Source organism: Balaenoptera acutorostrata, chromosome 13, assembly GCF_949987535.1.
Source record: "Balaenoptera acutorostrata chromosome 13, mBalAcu1.1, whole genome shotgun sequence".
Classification (NCBI taxonomy): Eukaryota; Metazoa; Chordata; class Mammalia; order Artiodactyla; family Balaenopteridae; genus Balaenoptera; species Balaenoptera acutorostrata.
The window spans coordinates 26,090,180-26,110,038 of record NC_080076.1 but is presented as its reverse complement, the minus strand read 5'-3'; the positions used below and the strand labels follow the sequence as shown (position 1 = coordinate 26,110,038).

At 48.2% G+C, this 19,859-nt stretch overlaps 1 protein-coding gene across 8 annotated transcripts in view; it reads left to right on the top strand.

Moving 5' to 3' along the window:
• The first annotated feature begins 12,265 nt into the window (after positions 1-12,265).
• CTIF (cap binding complex dependent translation initiation factor) overlaps positions 12,266-19,859 on the top strand; it is a 305,014-nt gene continuing 297,420 nt past the window's right edge. Inside the window, exon 1 of one of the 8 annotated variants that reach the window (XM_007197213.3) lies at positions 12,266-12,467. Coding sequence is in view for 3 of the 8 variants with exons in the window: in XM_057526386.1 (XP_057382369.1) it covers positions 19,095-19,169 (75 nt within the window). In the remaining 5 variants the exon portion in view is untranslated. Of the gene's footprint in view, positions 12,468-13,090; positions 13,145-13,272; positions 13,412-13,552; positions 13,576-19,078; positions 19,170-19,859 lie in introns of those variants that run through there. The other 7 variants (XM_057526382.1, XM_057526381.1, XM_057526384.1 and 4 more) reach the window with 7 other exon arrangements.

Below are 19,859 nucleotides of genomic sequence, written 5' to 3'. Positions count from 1 at the left end.
ACAATGTTTGCATAATTTTTTTTTTTTTACTTCTTATAACAAAAAATCCAGACATATACAAAAGTAGAGAAAATAGTATAAGAACTGCCATATACCCTTCTTATAGTTGCATAGCTGTCAACCTTTTGCCATTCTTGTTTCATCTACCCTTCCACTTGTCTTTTATTTTCTAAAATATTTAAAAGCAAAGGCCAGATATTATATTATTTCTACCCATGAATACTTCAGTGTGTCTCTCTAAGAGATTTAATACTTTCTTTTTTAACATAACCATGATACCAGTATCATACCTGACAAAACTAACAACGCTTCCTTAATAGCAATATCATCTAACATGCAGTCTGTTCTTCATTGGGAACTCTTTTAAAGGGGTCTCTGATTTGATAGGGACCCAAGTGTACCTTTGTCTCTCCTCCCATCCCTCTACTGTTATGTGGCATTCAGGTGACCGGAGTTCAAGTCACCATCTGTGACCATGAGCCAACTTTGAGGATGGAAGCCGTGCACCGGGGAAGATAGACTGGGAAGACGGAAGGAGATGGGGCTCTGATGAGCACAGAGCCATCACTCCAGCGTGAGGTGTCTAACTCTGGACTGTTTCTGTTTCTCAGTCCGGCTTTTTTCCTTTTTTAAAATTAATAGATTTTGCTTTTTGAGCACTTTTGGGTTTACAGAAAAATTGAGCAGAAAGTACAGAGGGTTCCCAGATCCCCCTCCCCACCCCTGCTGTTTCCTTTATTATTAACATCTTTCATTAGTGTGGTATATTTGTTACAATTGATGAGCCAATATTGATTCATTATTATTAACTAAAGTCCACACTTTACATTAAGGTCCACTCTTGGTGTTGTACATTCTATGGGTTTTAACAAACGTATAACAATATGTACCCACCATTACAGTATCATACAGAGAAGTTTCACTGCCTTAAAAATCCCCTGTGCTAGACCTGCTCATCCCTCCTTCCCTGGGACTCTTAGCAACCACTAATCTTTTGAATGTCTTGCCACAGTTTTGTGTTTTCCAGAATGTCCCATAGTTGAAACCATACAGTCTTTTCAGATTGGTTTCTTTCACTTAGCAATACACATTTAAGGTTCCTCCATGAATTTTCATGACTTGACAGCTCATTTCCTTCTAGCACTGAACAATAATCCATTGCCTGGATGTACCAGTTTGTTTACCCATTCACCTACTGAAGGGCATCTTGGTGGCTTCCAAGTTTTGGAAATTATGAATAAAGCTGCCATAAATATCCATGTGCAGGTTTTTGTGTGGACATAAGTTTCTGATTCTTTTGGGCAAGTAACCAAAGAATGTGATTGCTGGATCACATGGTAAGAGTACGTTTAGTTCTGTAAGAAACTGCCATGCTGTCTTCCAAAGTGACTGTACCAACTTTTTTTAATGTGAGAGAAAAATCCCTATTGTTATTTAAGCCACTATAACGTGGATCTCTGCAGCTGAATGCAATTCCTAATTGATATGGTGAGATTGTGCCTGCTGAGTGCTCATTACCTGGACAGAAATCTATCAACACACACGGGTCATCTTAACCAAAAAGCCAGAAGTAACTGCTCACCTAGTCATGCGTTCTCTTCCATTGATGTTTCTTCTTTCTCAGGAGAAGGTCAGGAGAGACTGCCAAGTGCATAGCAAAGCCACGGCTCTCTCACCTTCTAGTTCTCTATTAGCATCAGCCATACAAGGAAAGATCTCAGTTTGGCTCAGCTTGTTATTTCTGTCTTGTTAAGGAGTCTTCAAGTGATTCCTTCTTCTGGTCGTGCTCGCAAATCACTTGTTTAATAAGCTGTTCCACCCATCTTTTGGCATTTCTCTGGTCCTTCATAATTTCACCAAGACCAAGGACAGTGGTTTGATATCTGCGAATCCTTTTGTAGTTGGAATCCTCAAGTGCTGAAGTGAACAAATATTCCCCGCTATCATTATCCAGTAGTCAAAATCATTTTAGTAACTTGATTTGGCTTCATGCTGTGCAATAGATGGGTTCTGGGGGAGCTATATATACGTCACATTGTTATAAATTAATTCCTGTTTTAAGTGAATGGGGAAAGCTCATCACAGAAGAGGATAACTCAGTGAATCCTTCTATAAAGCAAATAATTCCATTATATGAATAATCGCCCTCTCATTTAGTTCTCTATGAATATGAAATGTTCAAATATTGAGTTTTTTTCACATATGGAGATTATAACTGCACATTTGGTTATATTCAATCTCTCTTTATTTCTTTAATATCAATATTGCCTTCATTATTTTTTGTCATCATCATCAGGAAAGACATTACAAGAAACAAAATAAAAGAACTGCATTACTAGAGGTTGTCCTGTTAATCCCTAAGCAGCCCTTGTTCTGTGTTGAGGGATATTGGTTCTGTTTCTCTGGAGAACCCTAATACAAGTGGCTACCATGTGCTATATACTCAGTGTCAGCTATTATAATTGCTATTAGTAGAAGTGTTATTAAGTAGTGAGGTTAGACAGGTTCTCTCTTTAATAAAAAATTATTATTACCACCTCCACCCATTACAATGGTCACTATAGAAAAATAAAACAAATAAAGGTCGGCAAGGATGTGGAGAAATTGGAACCCCCGTGCATTGTTGGTGGAAAAGTAAAATGGTACAGCTATTATGGAAAACAGTATGGTGGTTTCTCAAGAAACTAAAAAAAGAACTACCATTTGATCCAGCAATTTCACTCCTGGGTATATGCCCTAAAGAACTGAAAGCAAGATCTTGAGATATTTGCACACACAGGTTCATTGAAGCATTACTCACAACAGCCAAGAGGTGGAAGCAGCCCAAATGTCCATTGACAGATGAATGAATAAAGAAAATGTGGTATACACGTAGAAGGGAATATTATTCAGCCTTAAAAAACAAGGAAATTCTGACATACATGAACCTTGAGGACATCATGCCAAGTGAAAAAAGCTGGCCACAAAAGAACAAATACTGTATCATTTCACTTACATGAGGCCCCTAGAGAAGTTAAACTCATGGAGACAAAAAGGAGAATGGTGGTTGCCAGGGGCTAGGAGGAGGAGAGAATGGAGAGTTCTTGTTTAAGGGGTACAGAATTTCGGTTTTGCAAAAGGAAGAGTTCTGTGGATGGATGGTGGTGATGGTAGCACAATAATGTGAATGTATTTAGTGCCACTGAATTGTACACATAAACATAGTTAAGACAGTAAATTTATATTATATGTATTTCACCACGAGTTTTTAAGATTTAAAAATTTGAGAAAAAACCCCTATCATTCCAAGATTGGAGGCTTTCTAGGCCTAGGAAATGGGATCATACCAGGTGGCAGGAGACTGTAGGGAAAGGAGAAGTGATAGTGGGGACAAGCTGTTCTCTAGTGGAAATGAACACCTGCCATAACTGACAGGTAGACCACTCAGGACGTGCTCAAGTTTCACAAGCATCCCTGGAGCTAATTCTACGGCCGAGTAGCCTCATGAAGCACAGCATAGGTTAAGACCTGCATCTGGATAACTACAGCTTTCAGAGCCAGGCCCTGCCCATGAAGCTGGTATTCAAAAATTATAACTCAGTCGATAGCAGAAGAGTTCACTGGTGCTGGTTTAGTAATTAAATTACAAGGTGATTATTAGTCTGCTCAGGCAAAAAGATTACATCTGAATCCGAGTACTTAAAGTAGCTGCGGACTAAAACTCCTCCCAGGGAAAAAAACAAACAAACCTGTAACTAAATTAATGCCATTTTCTCCCAATTATAGGTGCCCTCCAGTGACTATAAGGTTGTTATGGCAACATGCCCACCGAAGGGGTATGTCTGATAAGGCCTGAAATCAGGTATAGCAGGAAGGGAGTGTTGCGCATCTTATCTCTGCATCAGACCAAAACTGTTTTCTGGGATGGGGTCCAGGAGAACTGTCACTAGGCTGTTCTTGTCTCTTCTGCGGCTTATCCGAGGTTCCAGGATGGTGGGCCACACCTGCTGCTGCCCTTTAGGGAGAAGCGTAGCCCCAGCATCTCTCCACGCTTCTCCCTTCTCCTGGGATGGTCTCCCATTCAACATCAACCAACCGGCATCTTTCCTTGTTTACCTGAAAAATCTCCCCTGCCGCCTCCTCCAGTCAGGCTTCCATGACCAACTGGCAGCTCAGTGGTCTCTAGACCAGATTCAATTCAATTGCTTAGCTCTGTACATCTCGGTTTGTAAAGAAATTCATCAAAAAATACAGCAGAGCCCTTTTGGTTTAAGATGGCACAAAATAAATTTAAGGGCTTCTTACACCCTTTATTCAAGTACCAAACCTGATCAAAACCAGTCAATGTGGTGAATCACACTAATACCATTGACGCATTCCAGAAAAGTTGCTGGCAAAGCAAAATTGTGTCAATCAGATCTGATGTTGAATGCACAAGATGAGCTGCTATTTAAAGAAATTACGGTTACTCTTTTTGTAAAAAGGATAATCATCTCATAAAGTATCTTTTGTGTAAACCCCTATCTTCATATACAAGGTGCATTTTAGAATTTAAAAACCTGTCTCAAGTCCTTTTTGGAAAGAGTGGAGTATAAACAAATTTGATCATCAATATTGTCAAAATGGAAAAAGAGGCGGAGCGTGCATATTTGTGTCTGCATGTGGGTGAGGGAGGGACAGGATGTCAGCCCCTAGAGCACCCGAAGGTCTGTTCCTTATCCCCCAGGTTCTGTTGAACCAGCAGAGGTCGTGCTGAAGGTGACAATGAAGGTTACTGGGACCTCGGCTCAGGTCGGACTGGACTCACTGGGCCTGGGACTGCGGCATGTTCCACTGTATCTGAATTAGCACTCAGAAACAAAATCTAACCTCACTCTCCTGGGCCATAGAAAAAAGTCCAGATTGCTCAGATTTTCGTTCAAGGTCCCACGCAGCCTATCCCCAGTAAAAAAAAAACAACAAAAAACAAGAATAACACCCCCCAAAAAAACCTAGCCTTAATTGAGCCCTTACAATGTGCTCAGTGCTTCATAGACGTGAGCTCCTTTAATCCTCATGATAACTTACCAAGGAACGCTCTATTATTTTTCCCATTTATAGAGGACACAGGAGCTCAGAGTGCTTAAGTTGCCCAGGGCTGACACCTGGTTATAAAAGGTGATGGCAAGATTCATATCCTGGTCTGTGTGCATCCTGAGTCCAGGCTCAAACCAGCTCCACAGTACTGCCTTTCTGGACTTACTGCCTCCTTCTACCCTTTGCTCACCCTCACCTTTCCACTTGCTAATTCCCACTTATAAGCTCCTGCTGTCCACCCACGGGACAGCCACCTTCCTATCCCCTTTCCATGCAAATCACATTCAGCCCTCACAGCCTGGCTCGGGCCCCACTTTTCCTGTAAAACTTTCCCTGCCACTCAGGTCTCAAGACTCCCCTTCCTCTGAACAATCACTCCCTCTGTGTTGTACATCGGGCATGTTTTGGATTTTAGTCTTATACTGCCATGTCTGCTTAAAATGTGTCTGTCTTTTCTTCTGACCTAAACTGTGAGGTCCTGTTAGCATAGATGAATGCCCATTTTTGTGTGTACTTATCACTCACGATATCTAACTTAGAGCAAACGCATTGTATGTACTCAGTAAACACTAGGGTAAAAAAACAGGTTATTTAAGAGATTTTTCAAATGGTGTCTCTAAAGACTTTTCAACAACATAGAAATATGTATTTTTAATTTTATTAAGTGACTTAGCTGGATGAATAATGCATAAGTAATGCTATCCCAACTATTATGTGTAATAAATCACTGGTTTAAAACACACAAAATAAAAACTACTAGGGTAATAAATAAGTCAGGAAAGCAATGAAAACTCACTAAGTTTTAGCTGACTGCCTCTTCATTATTTCCTGAAATCACTGTACTATTAACAAATTGGGGAACATGACAAACATTCCACATCCAGGGTACGGTATGTGGGCCCCAGGTATGTGTATCCCAAAACAAGCCACTGGGGTGCCAGAAGAAAATATTATGATATTTACTGATGGTCACCTTCATGTTAAATTTATGCAAAAAATAAGCTTCCCTAAGAGCAAAAGGACTTTTGAATCATAAATTCGAAAAAATTTTAAAATTATTTTAAAATGTTTGTTTCATCTTTAGACCCTCATTTAAAATGCCTATTTTATGTCAATTATATCTCAATCAAACTGAAAGAAAAAATAAAATATCTATTTGGGAAAATATAATAGATAAAAAATAAATAACAAATAAATGAGAAATATAGAGGCAGATCAAAAAATTTTTTTGACTGATGAGGCATATGAACAATGATCCTTCTTCTACAGCATAGAATCATTTGGGGCATCAGTTATATACAAACAAATGCACACACATCTCGGAAGTCTCAGTTTAAAAGAAAAAAGCACCCCATTGTAAATGCACCAGTGAGGAAGAAGGATGTTTCCTGCAGCTAGAGGAAAGATGCTCGCTGGGGACTTGAGAAGGTGGATGCTGATGTTTGGAGATGAGGGGGCGTGGTTTAAACTTGCTGGTTCTGGGCTTCCCTGGTGGCGCAGTGGTTGAGAATCTGCCTGCCAATGCAGGGGACACGGGTTTGAGCCCTGGTCTGGGAAGATCCCACATGCCACGGAGCAACTAGGCCCGTGAGCCACAACTACTGAGCCTGCGGGTCTGGAGCCTGTGCTCCGCAGCAGGAGAGGCCACGATAGATAGTGAGAGGCCCGCGCACTGCGATGAAGAGTGGCCCCCGCTTGCCGCAACTAGAGAAAGCCCTCGCACAGAAACGAAGACCCAACACAGGCAAAAATAAAAATTAATTAATTAATTAATTAAAACAAAACAAAACAAAAAAACTTGCTGGTTCTGAGGTCCACAGGACTACCACCTGCTTGCTGGCTGTGCGCCCCTGGGCAAGTTCTGTCACCCCTCCTAGCCTCAGTTCCTTCCACTGCAAAAGTTGCAATGTCGACTATATGAAACAAAGCACAGAATGTGTTTCGCTTGTTGCCTGGCAAATAGTAATCGTTTGATTAATCTATTACCTATTTTTCTTGGATAGGGGATTTATTGGCTGTGGAAGGTTCAAGGTCAAGTTATTTTGCAGACATTTCAGAATAAGATTTAGGAGACAAGGATTATCAACTAGTTGAAGAGGGAGACATCTAGGATAGAAAAGGGAAGAGCATCTTCAGGAGGGGAAATTCCCAGCTACAGGGATCATAATGGTTATAACTTTCTCTGCACTTCTTCTCTTTCAGGCTGTTTGAGATATGGGTCTTTGGATTACAAAAATCAGAAACTCACTCAGCCCTGCACAAAGTAAAGGGAATTACTATAAGGATACAGAAGTATCAGGAATCAAAGAGAGGTATAGTAGAGCACCCTGTGACTGAGAATCAGAAAGTTTGGAACTGAGGCTACTCCACAAATCTCTCTCCCTCCCTTTTCCCCCTTCACCCCCCTGCTCTGCCTACTCTTCTTGCGCCTGGCCCACTAAGGCCACAAGCCCCTCCTCCCCCACCTGACTGAGCAGAGTCACCGGTGAGCACAGGTCTCTCAGCCTCTTCCTGAAGATTCTTGCAAAAGGGAATCTGATTGGCTCAGTTCATCTGCTGGAGCCAGGGCCACTTAAGTCCAGGCATAGCCAATAGTCTGGAGTCCCTTGGATCAAGTGTATACCCCTGGTCCAGTAAGCCGGGCCACCCCTCCCAGGATGAGGGTGGCACAGTTTTTCCAGTTTTTCCAGCCTGAGAAATAATGAAACCTATCTCTTGCAGATATGTGGAGGTGTATCTTTGCCCAAGTCCTCATCATGGACAAGGCCATCCATGGATATGGTGCTCATGCCACTGACCTGTGAGGTCTGACCTTGAACTCTAAAGAAATTGAGGAATGCTTGACTATTCATGGGCTTCACTTACTGTCCTTGAATCTTGTGAGACAAGATCTGCTTGTGTTCTGTTCCCGCATGGATTTCAGGGCTTTGTTAAATGAATATTGCAAACCCTTCCTGATCTGCTGGAATTAAACAGCTTAAAATTCATGCTTTTGGCTACTTAACTTTCAGTTTCTTTTGCCAGCTGGACTATAAACTTCTCAAAGGGAGAACTTCAGGTTTGGAAATAATCTTAGAGCTCACAGACCCTCCGATTTTACAGGTGTGGAAACTGAGGCCCAGAGAGAGGAGATGTCACACAGCAGGATAGGGGCAGGTGGGGCCTGGAACCTAGTTTCACACACTGAGTTCCCCAAGGTGCCATGCAATGCCTTAGGCGTAGCCTGCACCCAATAAACATTTGTTGGTTTATTTCTTATTCAGCTTTTGCTTTTCTCAAGTTCATCATTCTCTATTGGTGCCCCTTCTTCCACCACCAACTTCAACCCTAGAAGATCACTTTCCATCTGCCTTTCAGGTGTTGGTCTTTGGGGTTGTGTAGTGGAAGCTGAGATGAGACAGGGGTGAAACTTAACCTGATTCTATCAAGCCATTATCTCTCCAAGCTAACACCACAGCAGCAGAGCGAAAACACTAGACTGATAACTTCCTTCCCTCTGTGGGGTCACTGGCCACCAAACTGATGCATGATGAACCCACTCTCTAGCTTCCACATAAAGACACGACTTCTGCAATGCCTCCCAGGCCAATGTTACAAAACTGGGATTTAGGTCACTGCTGACCTCCTCCCGATGGGAAGTTATAAGTGAATCTAGTCTCACTTTCCTCCCAGAAGTCTTCTCTGACCATCCCAGCCTGCTAGGAACGCTTTGTTCATTTAACATCACCCTCATGCAGAATAGCACCCCATCAGTTCTTCTGTTATCTCATGGGTGCCAGCTCCTGAAGCGAGCCATTTCTCTGCCCCTGCACTCTGGTGGGCTCCCACCAGGCCTTCAATAAATGCACTGACTGATGGAGGAAAGACTGTCAGGAGTCAGAAGAGGATATGGGAAGAAAAATTTCCTTTTGCTAGTGTCCTTTTTTTTTCTTTTCTTTTTCTTTTCTTTTCTTTTTTTTTTGGCTGTACTGTGCAGCTTGCGGGATCTTAGTTCCCTAACCAGGGATCGAACCCGGGCCATGGCAGTGAAAGCACCAAGCCCTAACCACTGGACCGCCAGGGAATTCCCTCCTTTTGCTAGTATCTTAGGAAAGTATTGATTAGGAAAAGCAACTGCTTAAGACAGAGAGAAACAGTCTGGCTTTCCATTTCTAGGCTATGTGGTAACAAGTCAGGCTTAACAACTCAAATCTGCCTAATTAACCAATTCCAGTGCCAGCTTATTGACTCTGCATCCAGCAGCTCCTCTGACCCAAGCTTGCAAGTGGGGCATAAGATCAACTGCAGGGAAGGAAGGCCACCACATGAGGGACCAATGAAGCCCCAGGCCTCCCACACTGGGAAAGCCACAGTTTCTAGTCCGAGTGACTCACAGAGTCTTCCTCTCAAAGACCCCCATTCCAGCCCGAAATCCCCATCAGCAAAGGCCGTTTCAGAAAGCTCTAGATAAGAGGACAAACATGTCATAGTTGGAGGAGAGAATGAAAAGATTATCTTATCATCCATTGATGAAGGTGGAATAGGCTGAAGGTAAAGCAGAGAGCCAGGCTCTGGGATGTGGAAAGCAGGAGGTAAGTGTTGCTAGGTGGGAAGAAGGAATGCGGGACCCTGGGGACACTGTCCAGAGAAGGGGCCTTGGGTGCACACACAAGGGGTTCCTGGGGCAGCAGGGTGGGGAGGGGGAGAGCGTAACCACTTGTCATCTGGGGAGGGGTAGGAGCGCTGAGCCCGTGGGCGGTGAGGACTAAAATCGGGTGAAGGTTCCTTGAAGACAACCCTAACCTACTTCACACATGAAGATGAGTCATCCGCAGGAATCCTCCCTGCAGCACCCGCTCTGCTGGCCTACCTGCAGAAAAAAAAATTCAGGGATCACTCTCCTGGCCCAGAAAGACCCTGGGACAGGGAAAGGAATGACCGTCACCAAGAGTTGCTGTGTGACGAGGAGCCAGTTTAAATGCATTTTCACCGTTGGTTCTCACAAGGCCAAGAAAGGTTGTTGAATAAGCTGCCCAAGTCACTCATTTGGAGGTTAAGTGAACAGCCCCAGGTCACAGATCCAGGAAGTGTCATGACTGGGATTCAAGCTGAGGGTTCAGGCTGACTCTTGAGTCTGTGCTGTCACCACTGGCCCTGTCACTGCAGGCACAGCCCCCAAACAGAGGCATGTACTCTCCACGGATGTTTTGCACTCTGCAGGTTGCTCAGCCTTTCCTCACCTCTGGGGCTGGATCCTGTTCTCACCTCTGGGGCTGGATCCTGTTCTCACCTCTGGGGGTGTGATTTAAAGCAAAGCCAAAACCAAGACCCAGACAATTCCATTCTTGTTCCTTTGCAGGTAGCGTGCATATCACACAATGTGCAAAACAGCATTGACAACAAAAGGTAGGTAAATGGGAATTTGCTGAGTGGATAGACTCTGGGACTATTAGTCCATATTTCGTAAATCCAGGAAATCATCCAGATGTTAAAGCGCAAAAATAACTGCTGAGCCAGTGAGGCATAAACGCTAAGAGGGACAAACCAGTAGGAAGAGTCAGGTGTGCTTAAACACGTTCCTTTGCCGGGGGGTACTGGGCCTGGCACCCAGACAACTGGCTTCTGGTAGCCACTCTGCCTCTTATGAACGCACAACTATGGGCCTGCCGCCTCCTTCTAGAAGGGAGGGGATGATACTCCTCCATGTCCTTTGGTACAAGAGTCAAAAGAGCTGCTCTACTGGGTGTGACTGCGGATGCTGCTTCGCTTTCCTTCCACCGCGGCTTGGCACATGCTGAGCTTCAAGTCAGGAAGAAATGCTCTCTGCTCTGAAAGAAATCCCACCCCTCTTTCAAGGCCCACTGCAAGGCCCATCTCTGCTGAAAAGCCATCCCAGGCTCCTTCTGCCCTCTAGACCCACCCTTCATCCCTGACCCACCTGCATTTTGGGTCCTCCCTTCTGCCCTGTCAAATTGCTGGGACTTTCAGAATTTGCTCTCTTACCTCTCATCTCGAGCCTTTGTACCCTGTAGCCTTAGTCAGAGGCCTACCCCTCCCTTTGCCTTTGTTAAAATGTTAGTAATTCTTACCTAAAGTACTACCTCCTCCAGGAAGCCTTCCCTCATCCTCTCCTACCCCTATCCACCCTCCATCCTGGTTGGCTGCTCCTCCTGAGGGTTCCGTAGCACTTTGTGCCTATGCCTATGTTAAGTGTGGACTTATCCCGTATACTTTCATTGACTGTGGTCCTTACAAGAGACTTTGACCTCCTTGAGGGTCTCACCTGTCTTGGCATTCCCGGACATGTCCCATCTGTGGAAAGTGCTCACCAAATGTTATATGAATTAATAAATGATTTTCTTCGCAGTTATACCGTTACACAGTTCCTTCCATGAGTTTATAACCCCCTTGCTTGGAGGGTGTACAGCATCATATATTTCTCCAGAAGGCTCCTCTGTGCTAAGCTCAGTGCCTAGCACCTAGTAGGCACTTGGAAGACGCTGGTGATTTGGTTAAGTGATTACTGAATTATACATTGCATTGAATTCTCCCAGTCACCAAGTCCCCAGCCTTAGCCCTAAGCATGGCCAATGGAAAATTAATTGGTTGCAAAGTGCATATCTAATTACAACATCCCGCCCCTGCCACAGAGATGTTCAAATGTTAATTATAACATATGCATCTCAATAACAGACGTTAGCATTTAGTACAGCGTTAATAACTGGACTTGGGCCGCCTAGTGCGTACACAAAGCTCCCTTTTATCTGCCATTAGGACGGACTTAGCACTTAAAGCAAGGAAGTCCTCATCCTTAAAGCCGTCCTGTCCCTAAAATCAAATGTTTCCCTCCAAGCCTGGATCTCGCCTAAGCCCCCAATTCTCCCCACGCGGAGGTCCCCAACCAGGGCTGCGCCAGCACGTTGCGGGGAGGGGAACGGGCGTTGGGCGTTGGGTTTCGGCGTGGCCAGACAGGCTGTTTCTGCTGCTCAGGCATATCCCCGGCGTCCCGGCGGCGCCCCGTTCTCCAGGGCCCGCCATCCCGGTAAAGAAAGGCGAACTACATTACCCATCAGGCCTCCCGCCGCCCTCTTTCCTTTCAAGTCTTTGCACGTGGCCGGAGGGGAGGGCGGGGCCTGGACGTCACTCTCCTACATTCTCTTTCCCTGTGTCAGAGCGGGGATCATTTTTTTTTTTTTTTTCGTTCCTCTACTCCCTCTCCCCCACCCGCCCCTCCCTCCCTCTTTCCCTCCCCTCCCTCCCTCCCCTGTCGGCTGGGTTTGTGCGCTGGGGCGCCGGAGCCCCTCCGCAGCCGGGACGCGCGGAACTCGAGGCTGGAGTCGGCTCTCCCGAGCCTCCTCCCTCCCTTCTCCTTCCCTGCCCCCTTCCCCCACCCCCCGACTAGGGCTCGGAGCGGCGGCCAGAGGAACCCCGAGGTGAGCATCCCCCCGTCCGCCCCCCTCTTTTAGTCATCTCTGATTGCCGATCGATTCGGGGACCCGCGAGGAGGGCTGCGTGACGTGTGCGTGCTTATAGATAAATCCGGGAAAACCGACCCAAACAATTAGCCCCCTTCCCCCCTCCCTGCGCCTGGGGCAGCCAGGAGTCGGCGCCCATCCACCTTCCCTGCTTCTGTCGAGGACCGCACTCCACGATCTCGCCCCCTCCCGAGGTTTGCCCCTTCCTTGCCGGGTTCCCCGCCGGTAGGGGAGCCGTAGCTCTGGAGCTCCAGTGAGGAGGGGGGTTCTTGGGGGGCGCACGGCTGGAGCCCGGCTCGCGTTGGAGCCGCGCGGTGTAGCCGCTGTCATGTGCCAGATTCCGACCCGGGGGGAGGAAGAGAGCGAGCTTGATTCCTCTCTTTTGTTTTGAAGCCCGCATTTGCTGCATCAAGCAGTTGGTTTAGTACCGGCCAAACTTGCAGCTGTTCTGACCGTGCTCCGCTGAGGTAGGGTGGCGGCTCCCGGAGGGACCCCGAGAGAGTATCTCCACGCCGCCCCTCCCTCCTCTGGTGACTGATTGTGTCTGTGGCGGCCGCGTGTGTGTGTGCGCGCCCGTCCCCGCGGGCGCGGGGATGTCTGTCGTCTAGACAGGCTGCACCCTCCCTCCGTCCACGGTGAGCCCGCGGGCCGCGGGGGGCGGGAGCAGAGGAGGAACCCGAATCGGTAGATCCACTGAGGTCGCGGCTTTGGACATTCCCCACGGCGGTGATTCTGTTGGCCTTAAAAAAAATTATTATTATTATTCATTCCTGTCGCCGCGGTGTAATTGGGCCTGGGGAACGGATCCGTCCGGCGGAGCCAGGGTTAAGTTGACAGGCTCTGAAAAGCCAGCTCGCAGTGGCTGGTGACCCGGGTTCCGGCTCGGGTCCTTCAGCGAGCAGGTGACTGTCCCGGACGCCGGCCGTGGTGGGGGGGAGTGGGGGTGGGCGCCGGGCAGGGGGGGCGGTGGCTTGTCTGCGGCGGAGCTGTGCTGCCCCTGAGGGCCGGGTGCTGGAGCCTGGGTGCATCTGAGGGAGGCGTCCCGGGGACCGCGCATCTGAGTTGGGTACGTCTCTCCATTGACGTTAAATGACAGTCGGGAGTCTGAGCCCCTCCTGTGGGCGGCGTTGGCTGTTTGGTTTCGTGGAGTTTTCAGGGTTGGGGTTTGGGGGCAGGTGTGAACAGAGAGGGGGCTGCGGCGTGTAAAGGGGAGGGGTGGCTGGCGGCGCGGTGTGCATCCCCACCCGGGGGGTGAGGCGTCGCCTCCCGCGCCCAGCTGTTTGTGTGTGTACACACGGCTCTGGCGTGTGTGGGGGGGCGGGGACCGCAGACCGCGGCGTCGTGGGGACGCGCTTGGGCCCAGATCGCCTGGGGTATCGGTCCCGCCAGGGCTCGTAGTGGTGTGTGTGTCCGCGCTCGCGCCAGGGTTACTTGGAGAGGGGGGCCGTGCGGCTGGGGGCCCGGGGAGACCTTGGGGTTGCGTAACCCTCCCTTCGCGTCCCCGACGCCCCCCTGACCCGGCAGACTGTCCACCTACTCGGTGGCGCCAGGGGCTGGTCTGGCTGGGCCTGGAGGAGCCGCGGGCGCTCGCGCGTTGCCCCCCCCCCACGCCCCTCGGTTGACCCTTGGCCGGGGGCGCTCTGTGGGTGCCCGTGCCCGCGCCTGCCGCTGCCTTCGCAGATCCTGGAGAGAATTAGCGCGCTCTGCGCACCCCGTCCCAATTTTTCGACCTGGAGATAGTGGGGGCCAAAGGCTGTCCGGCCTGACCGGCCCCGGGCCCAGCCCCGCGCTGCCTCCTGCGCCGCTGCCGGGTGCCCAGCCGGCCGCATGCCTTTGCCGGCTCTGTCCGCTCGGCGCTGGGTCTCTGCGGCCGGGGATTATCTCCCAGGCTAGGGGCCCGCGCGCAAAGGGAGGAAGCCGCTGGAGCTGCGGGCTCCGCGGCGGCTGGAGGCTCCCGATGGCGAAAGTGACACAGCACGAGCGCCGCTGCCTGCCCGAGCTGGAGGAGAGAGGAAGGAGCCGCCCAGAGGGCGGGGAGGGGCCGCAGGCTGTCCGGCCTGTTTCCTCCTGTCCAGCTCCGGGTCTGGGCCGTAAACCTCAGGGATCCCGGCTACGAGCATGCTGGGACCGCGTGAGAAAATTGCCTGGAGTGCGAGAAAACCCAATCATAGTGGAACAGAACGCACCGAGCAGACGTTAGATGTCCAGTCCCTCACAGGATACACGCCCTTAGAGTATTTGAAACAGGATTCGATTTACACACAGATCAACTCATCTGCTGTGTCAAGTGTCTGTCTTGGATAATGTGCGCTTGGAGCAGTAATTTTGTAACGCATTCTGGGATACAGTGTCATCAGTGATTAACAGATTGCTAGAATAACAATATGTTTGTATGACTTTACTGAGCAGTCCCCCACCCCATCATCGCATTTATTAAGATGGTCCCATGAGGTAGGGGGATATTAACCCCATTTTACAGAATAGCACATTGAGGCTCAAAAACTGATGTGACTTGCCTGAGGCCTTTCTGTGATTTCACTTCTCAGACTATGGCTTTTAATTTAAATAGTGACCACCTTTTTTTTTTTTTTTTTAAAGTGTAGGTCTTGGCACCTCAAGAAATACTGAACCCAAGAAAGGGAGTAAATTATGGTATATATTCTTTGTCAAAAAACACTTCGTTTGCTACCAGTCCTAATGAGAATAAGTATTAAAAAACAGAAGTCTGCATTGCTGTTATCACTCATCTGATAATTTACTGTTGGTGAATGATCGTCAGCTTTGATACATGCAGTATGTATACCTGCATGTAATAAATACATATGGATATATGTTTCTGCAACACATGCCTGTGTTCATATGGGTGTGTTCATGGGGTCTTTACTGAATCTAAGGTTTATTCTTTACTTACTGGTTCCAAAACCATGCGTTTAAAGTATAGCTCCTGAGAAACCACCCAGGTCCCTGCCCCCTCCATCTCCAGGTTTGAGGAAGCCTTGAAAAGAACAAAGAGCTCCTACATAACTGTATGTATTTTTCAGAGTTTGCACACATGAAGGTTCTCAGACGCAACCTGGAGGGTTATTAGGTTTGGTCAGATAATCAGCAATTCATTCACAAATATGTATTGAACACCAACATGTTTGTGTATGTTGAAGTGCATACAAAGAAAATTTAACATAGTGGCCCTGCTTGGCAAAAACATTTTCTAGCTGTGGAGATAAATGTAAGATTTTAAGTCCAGCAAATGTTTGTTGAGCACCTTCCGACATCTAGCAGGCTAGATTCTCTGCTGTGTTTGGGGCACACAAAGATAGGATAGCAGAAACAGCTAATTTGCAGTGCAAAAAATGGATGATTCAGAGCCTGCAGGAGGGAACAAATCATAAATATTTTAAAGCACTCGCCCTGGGACTTAGTCAATTTCACATATGTTGGTTGCAAGGGACTCATAATGCCAGTCCCTGTGCTACAGCAAATGCAGAAGGAAGCAACAGAGGAAGAAGAGCCCTGTTCCTATGAACTTCAAACTATTTGGAACCTCCCAGGTGAGCCCTGGAGGTCTGTCCTTCTGTAGAAGTTAGGCAGCTCGTGGAAGATGACCCTGAAGCCAACCAACAGGTTAGTCTGCTGAGCAATGAGGAACTGACAAGTTGTTCTCTGTGCTCCTGCCCCAGCTCTGCTGGACAGTGATGGGCTGTGATAGGCTGTCTTCAGTGGCTTTGGTCAAGGTCTCAGTCAGGCCTTGCCTGAGTTTAGTAGTTTCTGTCTCACAGGTCTATGGATATGTTCTAATATGAGTCTGCTTTTTAATCTATTCATTCTCCAACTCACTTCCCGTGTCCTTGACACTGTTTTCCAATTTCATCTCAGTTTTGGGGTCCACTGCCCTTGTTTTTTTTTTTTTTTTTTTAATAAATTTCATTTATTTATTTATTTTTGGCTGTGTTGGGTCTTCGTTGCTGCGTGCGGGCTTTCTCTAGTTGTGGCGAGTGGGGGCTACTCTTTGTTGCAGTGCGCGGGCTTCTTGTTGAGGTGGCTTCTCTTGTTGCGGAGCATGGGCTCTAGGTGCGCGGGTTTCAGTAGTTGTGGCGCATGGGCTCAGTTGCTCCGCGGCATGTGGGATCTTCCTGGACCAGGACTCGAACCCGTGTCCCCTGCATTCACTGCCCTTGTTTTAAGGTGCTGTTGTTTGCAGTTCACATGATGAAGGAGGAAGCAGGAGGTGGTGGTTAGGATGGGGAGAGAATCCTGAGCCCAGAGAAAGAACAGGAGGTACAAAACAGACGGGCAAATTGCAGTTTTGAGCAATTCTCCAAACCTGATGGCATTTCTGCATAGCTTACCCAATAATGTGACAGCCCCTTTTGGTGTTCTCTTTGAGGGGGATCCTCTACCTCTGGGCCTCACTGCTGACTCGTTGGTCACCTGAGCTCAGCTGCTAACATTCAGGCTTTGCTCTTGTGCCCTCCTGCCTCCTCCTGCGTGCAGTTTAACTTAGGGCACTGCTGTGATGGTGGTCTTCTCTCAGAATTACCCCCATGCTGACTATTGACAGCTGCCTGTTGTTTCTGAATTAATCCTCGGCCAGAGCTGTGGTTCAGAACAGAGTGAGAACAGACACACCCTCAGATCTAGGCACCCAGAGCTGGGAAGGGCCTTGTTGATGAGCTGAAGACCCCAAGGCCCAGAGAGGTGAAATGACTTGCCCAAAGTCACAGGGAGCCCTTGGCAGAGTGGAACATGAACTTCTAAAATTTGAGGCCTTATTTAATCTTCTTTCTCTGTACTGTGATGCTTCCTGAAAAAAAGTGGGGTTCTTACTTCCCAAAGAGTGAAAACTCTGCATCTTTTTTTTTTTCCCCCTTTGGTTCCAGGAAAGGCCTAGGAATTCATCTTTTAGTCTTGAGATTGCTTTCCTTCAAGCCTGGCCTTCATTGCCCTATCTTTCATCTTTGGCCCCCAGGAATCTGGATGAGAGCATATATTTGGGAGAGAGGCCTATGCTTGGGGCCTTCCAATGCTCTTAAGTTTGGTCTGTGGCTTTCCCTTTCGATGGCAGTGTCCTCAGGAACCTCCTGAAAGTGTTTGCAAAGCTGTTATGTACATGCATTTTTCTAGGAGGAGGATCCACATATTTCATTTGATTCTTACCTGACTCAAGTAAGGAGAAGAACTACTGGGTGTGGGGGGTAGTGGAGTTGGATAGGGGGTTGGTTGGCACTGGAGACTAGCATAATACCTTACACCTGATTTGGCTTTGCAGTTTATGAACTATTTCACACAAATTATTTCATCTGCTTTTTATAATAGCCCTTTGAGGCTGTTGTTGTTATTCCCATTTTGCAGATGGGGAAACTGAGCCTCCATGGTTAGTGCCATGCCGCAGTCACAAGTAAGTAGTAGAGCAGGGATCTGACCCCAAGTCTTCAGGTTTCAAATCTGGTGTCCTGAGTTGACGTGGTCCACCACAGCACATCATCATTACACTTTTATGAGTGGTGGACCTCGAACTTTTTGGAGCTTCTTCTTTTTTTTCTTTTTTTTCTGGAGCTCCTTCTTCATGATATCCACTGCTGGCTTACGTCCAACCATGGAGCCAGACCTAAGTGCTAACTTACCCGGGGGTGGGATGGATAAAGTACAGGAGGCAGTTATCATAACAGTGATATGTGGACTGGGGCCAGTTTGGGATGATTTCATGAAAGAGGTGAATTTGAGGGTAGGTCTGGGGTTGTGACAGACCTGGCAGAGGTTTTCAGCTGGGACCATGGCCCAAAAAGGGTGAAGGGGAAATTGTGCGTGCTTGGTCCTGGGTGGAGCTGACCAAGGAGGTTGGGTGGACCCTGCAGTCAGACGGGGCTTCTCATAGTGACTGGGATCTTTCTCTGGCCAGCTCTGTGCTCCGCCCTGGGGCTGCAACCGCGAACAGGCACAGCCCTCCTGCCTTCAAAGAACCCACTGTCTCGCGGGAGAGGCAGACTCTTAAACAGTTAAATTCAGCATGTGTGGTGAGCGCAGTGGTGGAGAAAGTTGCCTTCCAGACAAGGGCCACCTGTTCTAGCCTCAGAGATCAGAGAGGGCTTCCTAAGGGAGATGATGCAGGAGCTGAATCTGAATGTATGAAAAGGAATTAGCCAGGAGAAGAGACAGGAGAAGGACCTTCAGGGGGAGGGAATGTGGGCGCAAAGGCGTAGAGGCCCGAGGCTGCCTGGTGGAGGAAGGGACTGCCGCAGGGAAGTCAAGCACAAGGCCGAGAGGCATACAGAGCCCCTCTCTGAGGAGCTTGTGAGCCTGGCTGAGGACGTCGCATTTCGGCACGGAGGACAGGGCTTTAAGCAGAGTCAAGGCACTCGGCCGTGGGCCAGAAGGGAGCATGACCGGGAGCCAGGCAACCTCTGGGCTGATGAGGCAACAACGAGCTCCGTGCAGTATTCAGGTCCCAGGGGATGAGACATATGCGGAGGAGGGAAGGCCACGTATTAAAAACGTTTGGGGAGTAAAGTCGGCCATGATTGCTTAGCTTTGGGGGATAAGGGAGGAGTCCCACTGACTCCCAGGTTTCTGGCCTTGTGGACTCAGTGGATGGCGGCCTTTACTGGGCAGTGCCCTTCTGGTGGCTGGAGCAGGTCTGCTCTGGTGGGGGTGAGAAGGATTGTGGTGAGTTTAATGTTAGCCGTGGTGAGTTTGAATTGCTGGTAGGATAGTCCAGTGGAGCTGTCTTCCAGACAATACAGCGTGCATGGTAGAAGCCTGGGGAGGAGGTGTGGGCAGGAGCTCCAGTTCTGGGAGTGGGGAATGGTCTGCTGCTGAACGTGACTGCCGTGGGGACTGCTGTAGACAATAAGAAGACCTCTTCCTCCCATTGTCAGAGAATCCTTTGTCACGCTGGGCCGCTGTCGTCAGGGAAGCCAGGCGGGGATGCTGTGTCATGCTGGAGGCCCAGCTGGCAGAATCCAGCGACAGCCAAGAGCGCGCTTCAGCTGGAAGCCTTAGAGTGAGTTAGGGGAGAGGCCTTGTCATTTTTAACATCCCTGGTTGGTAGAGCCCTTCCCAGGCCCTCAGGGCGTAAGTAAAGGGCAGGGGAGACCTGGACCTCTGCCCAGGAGAAGGCAGTCTAGTTGGGAGACAAGATGTGGACATATGAAACCACTAAAAATCTGTAATAACCTGGGCAAATAGTGGGCTGCACATTAAATGGAAGAGGCCTGCTGGTACTTCTCTTCCTGCCATGCCGCATTTTTACAGGGCTGCTGTGTTTTGGGCAGAGTGCCAACCTTTTCATTTTTTAATGCTCGGACCTACATAGCAGGTGTTCATCCTACGTATCTGGATCTGCAGGGATGTGGC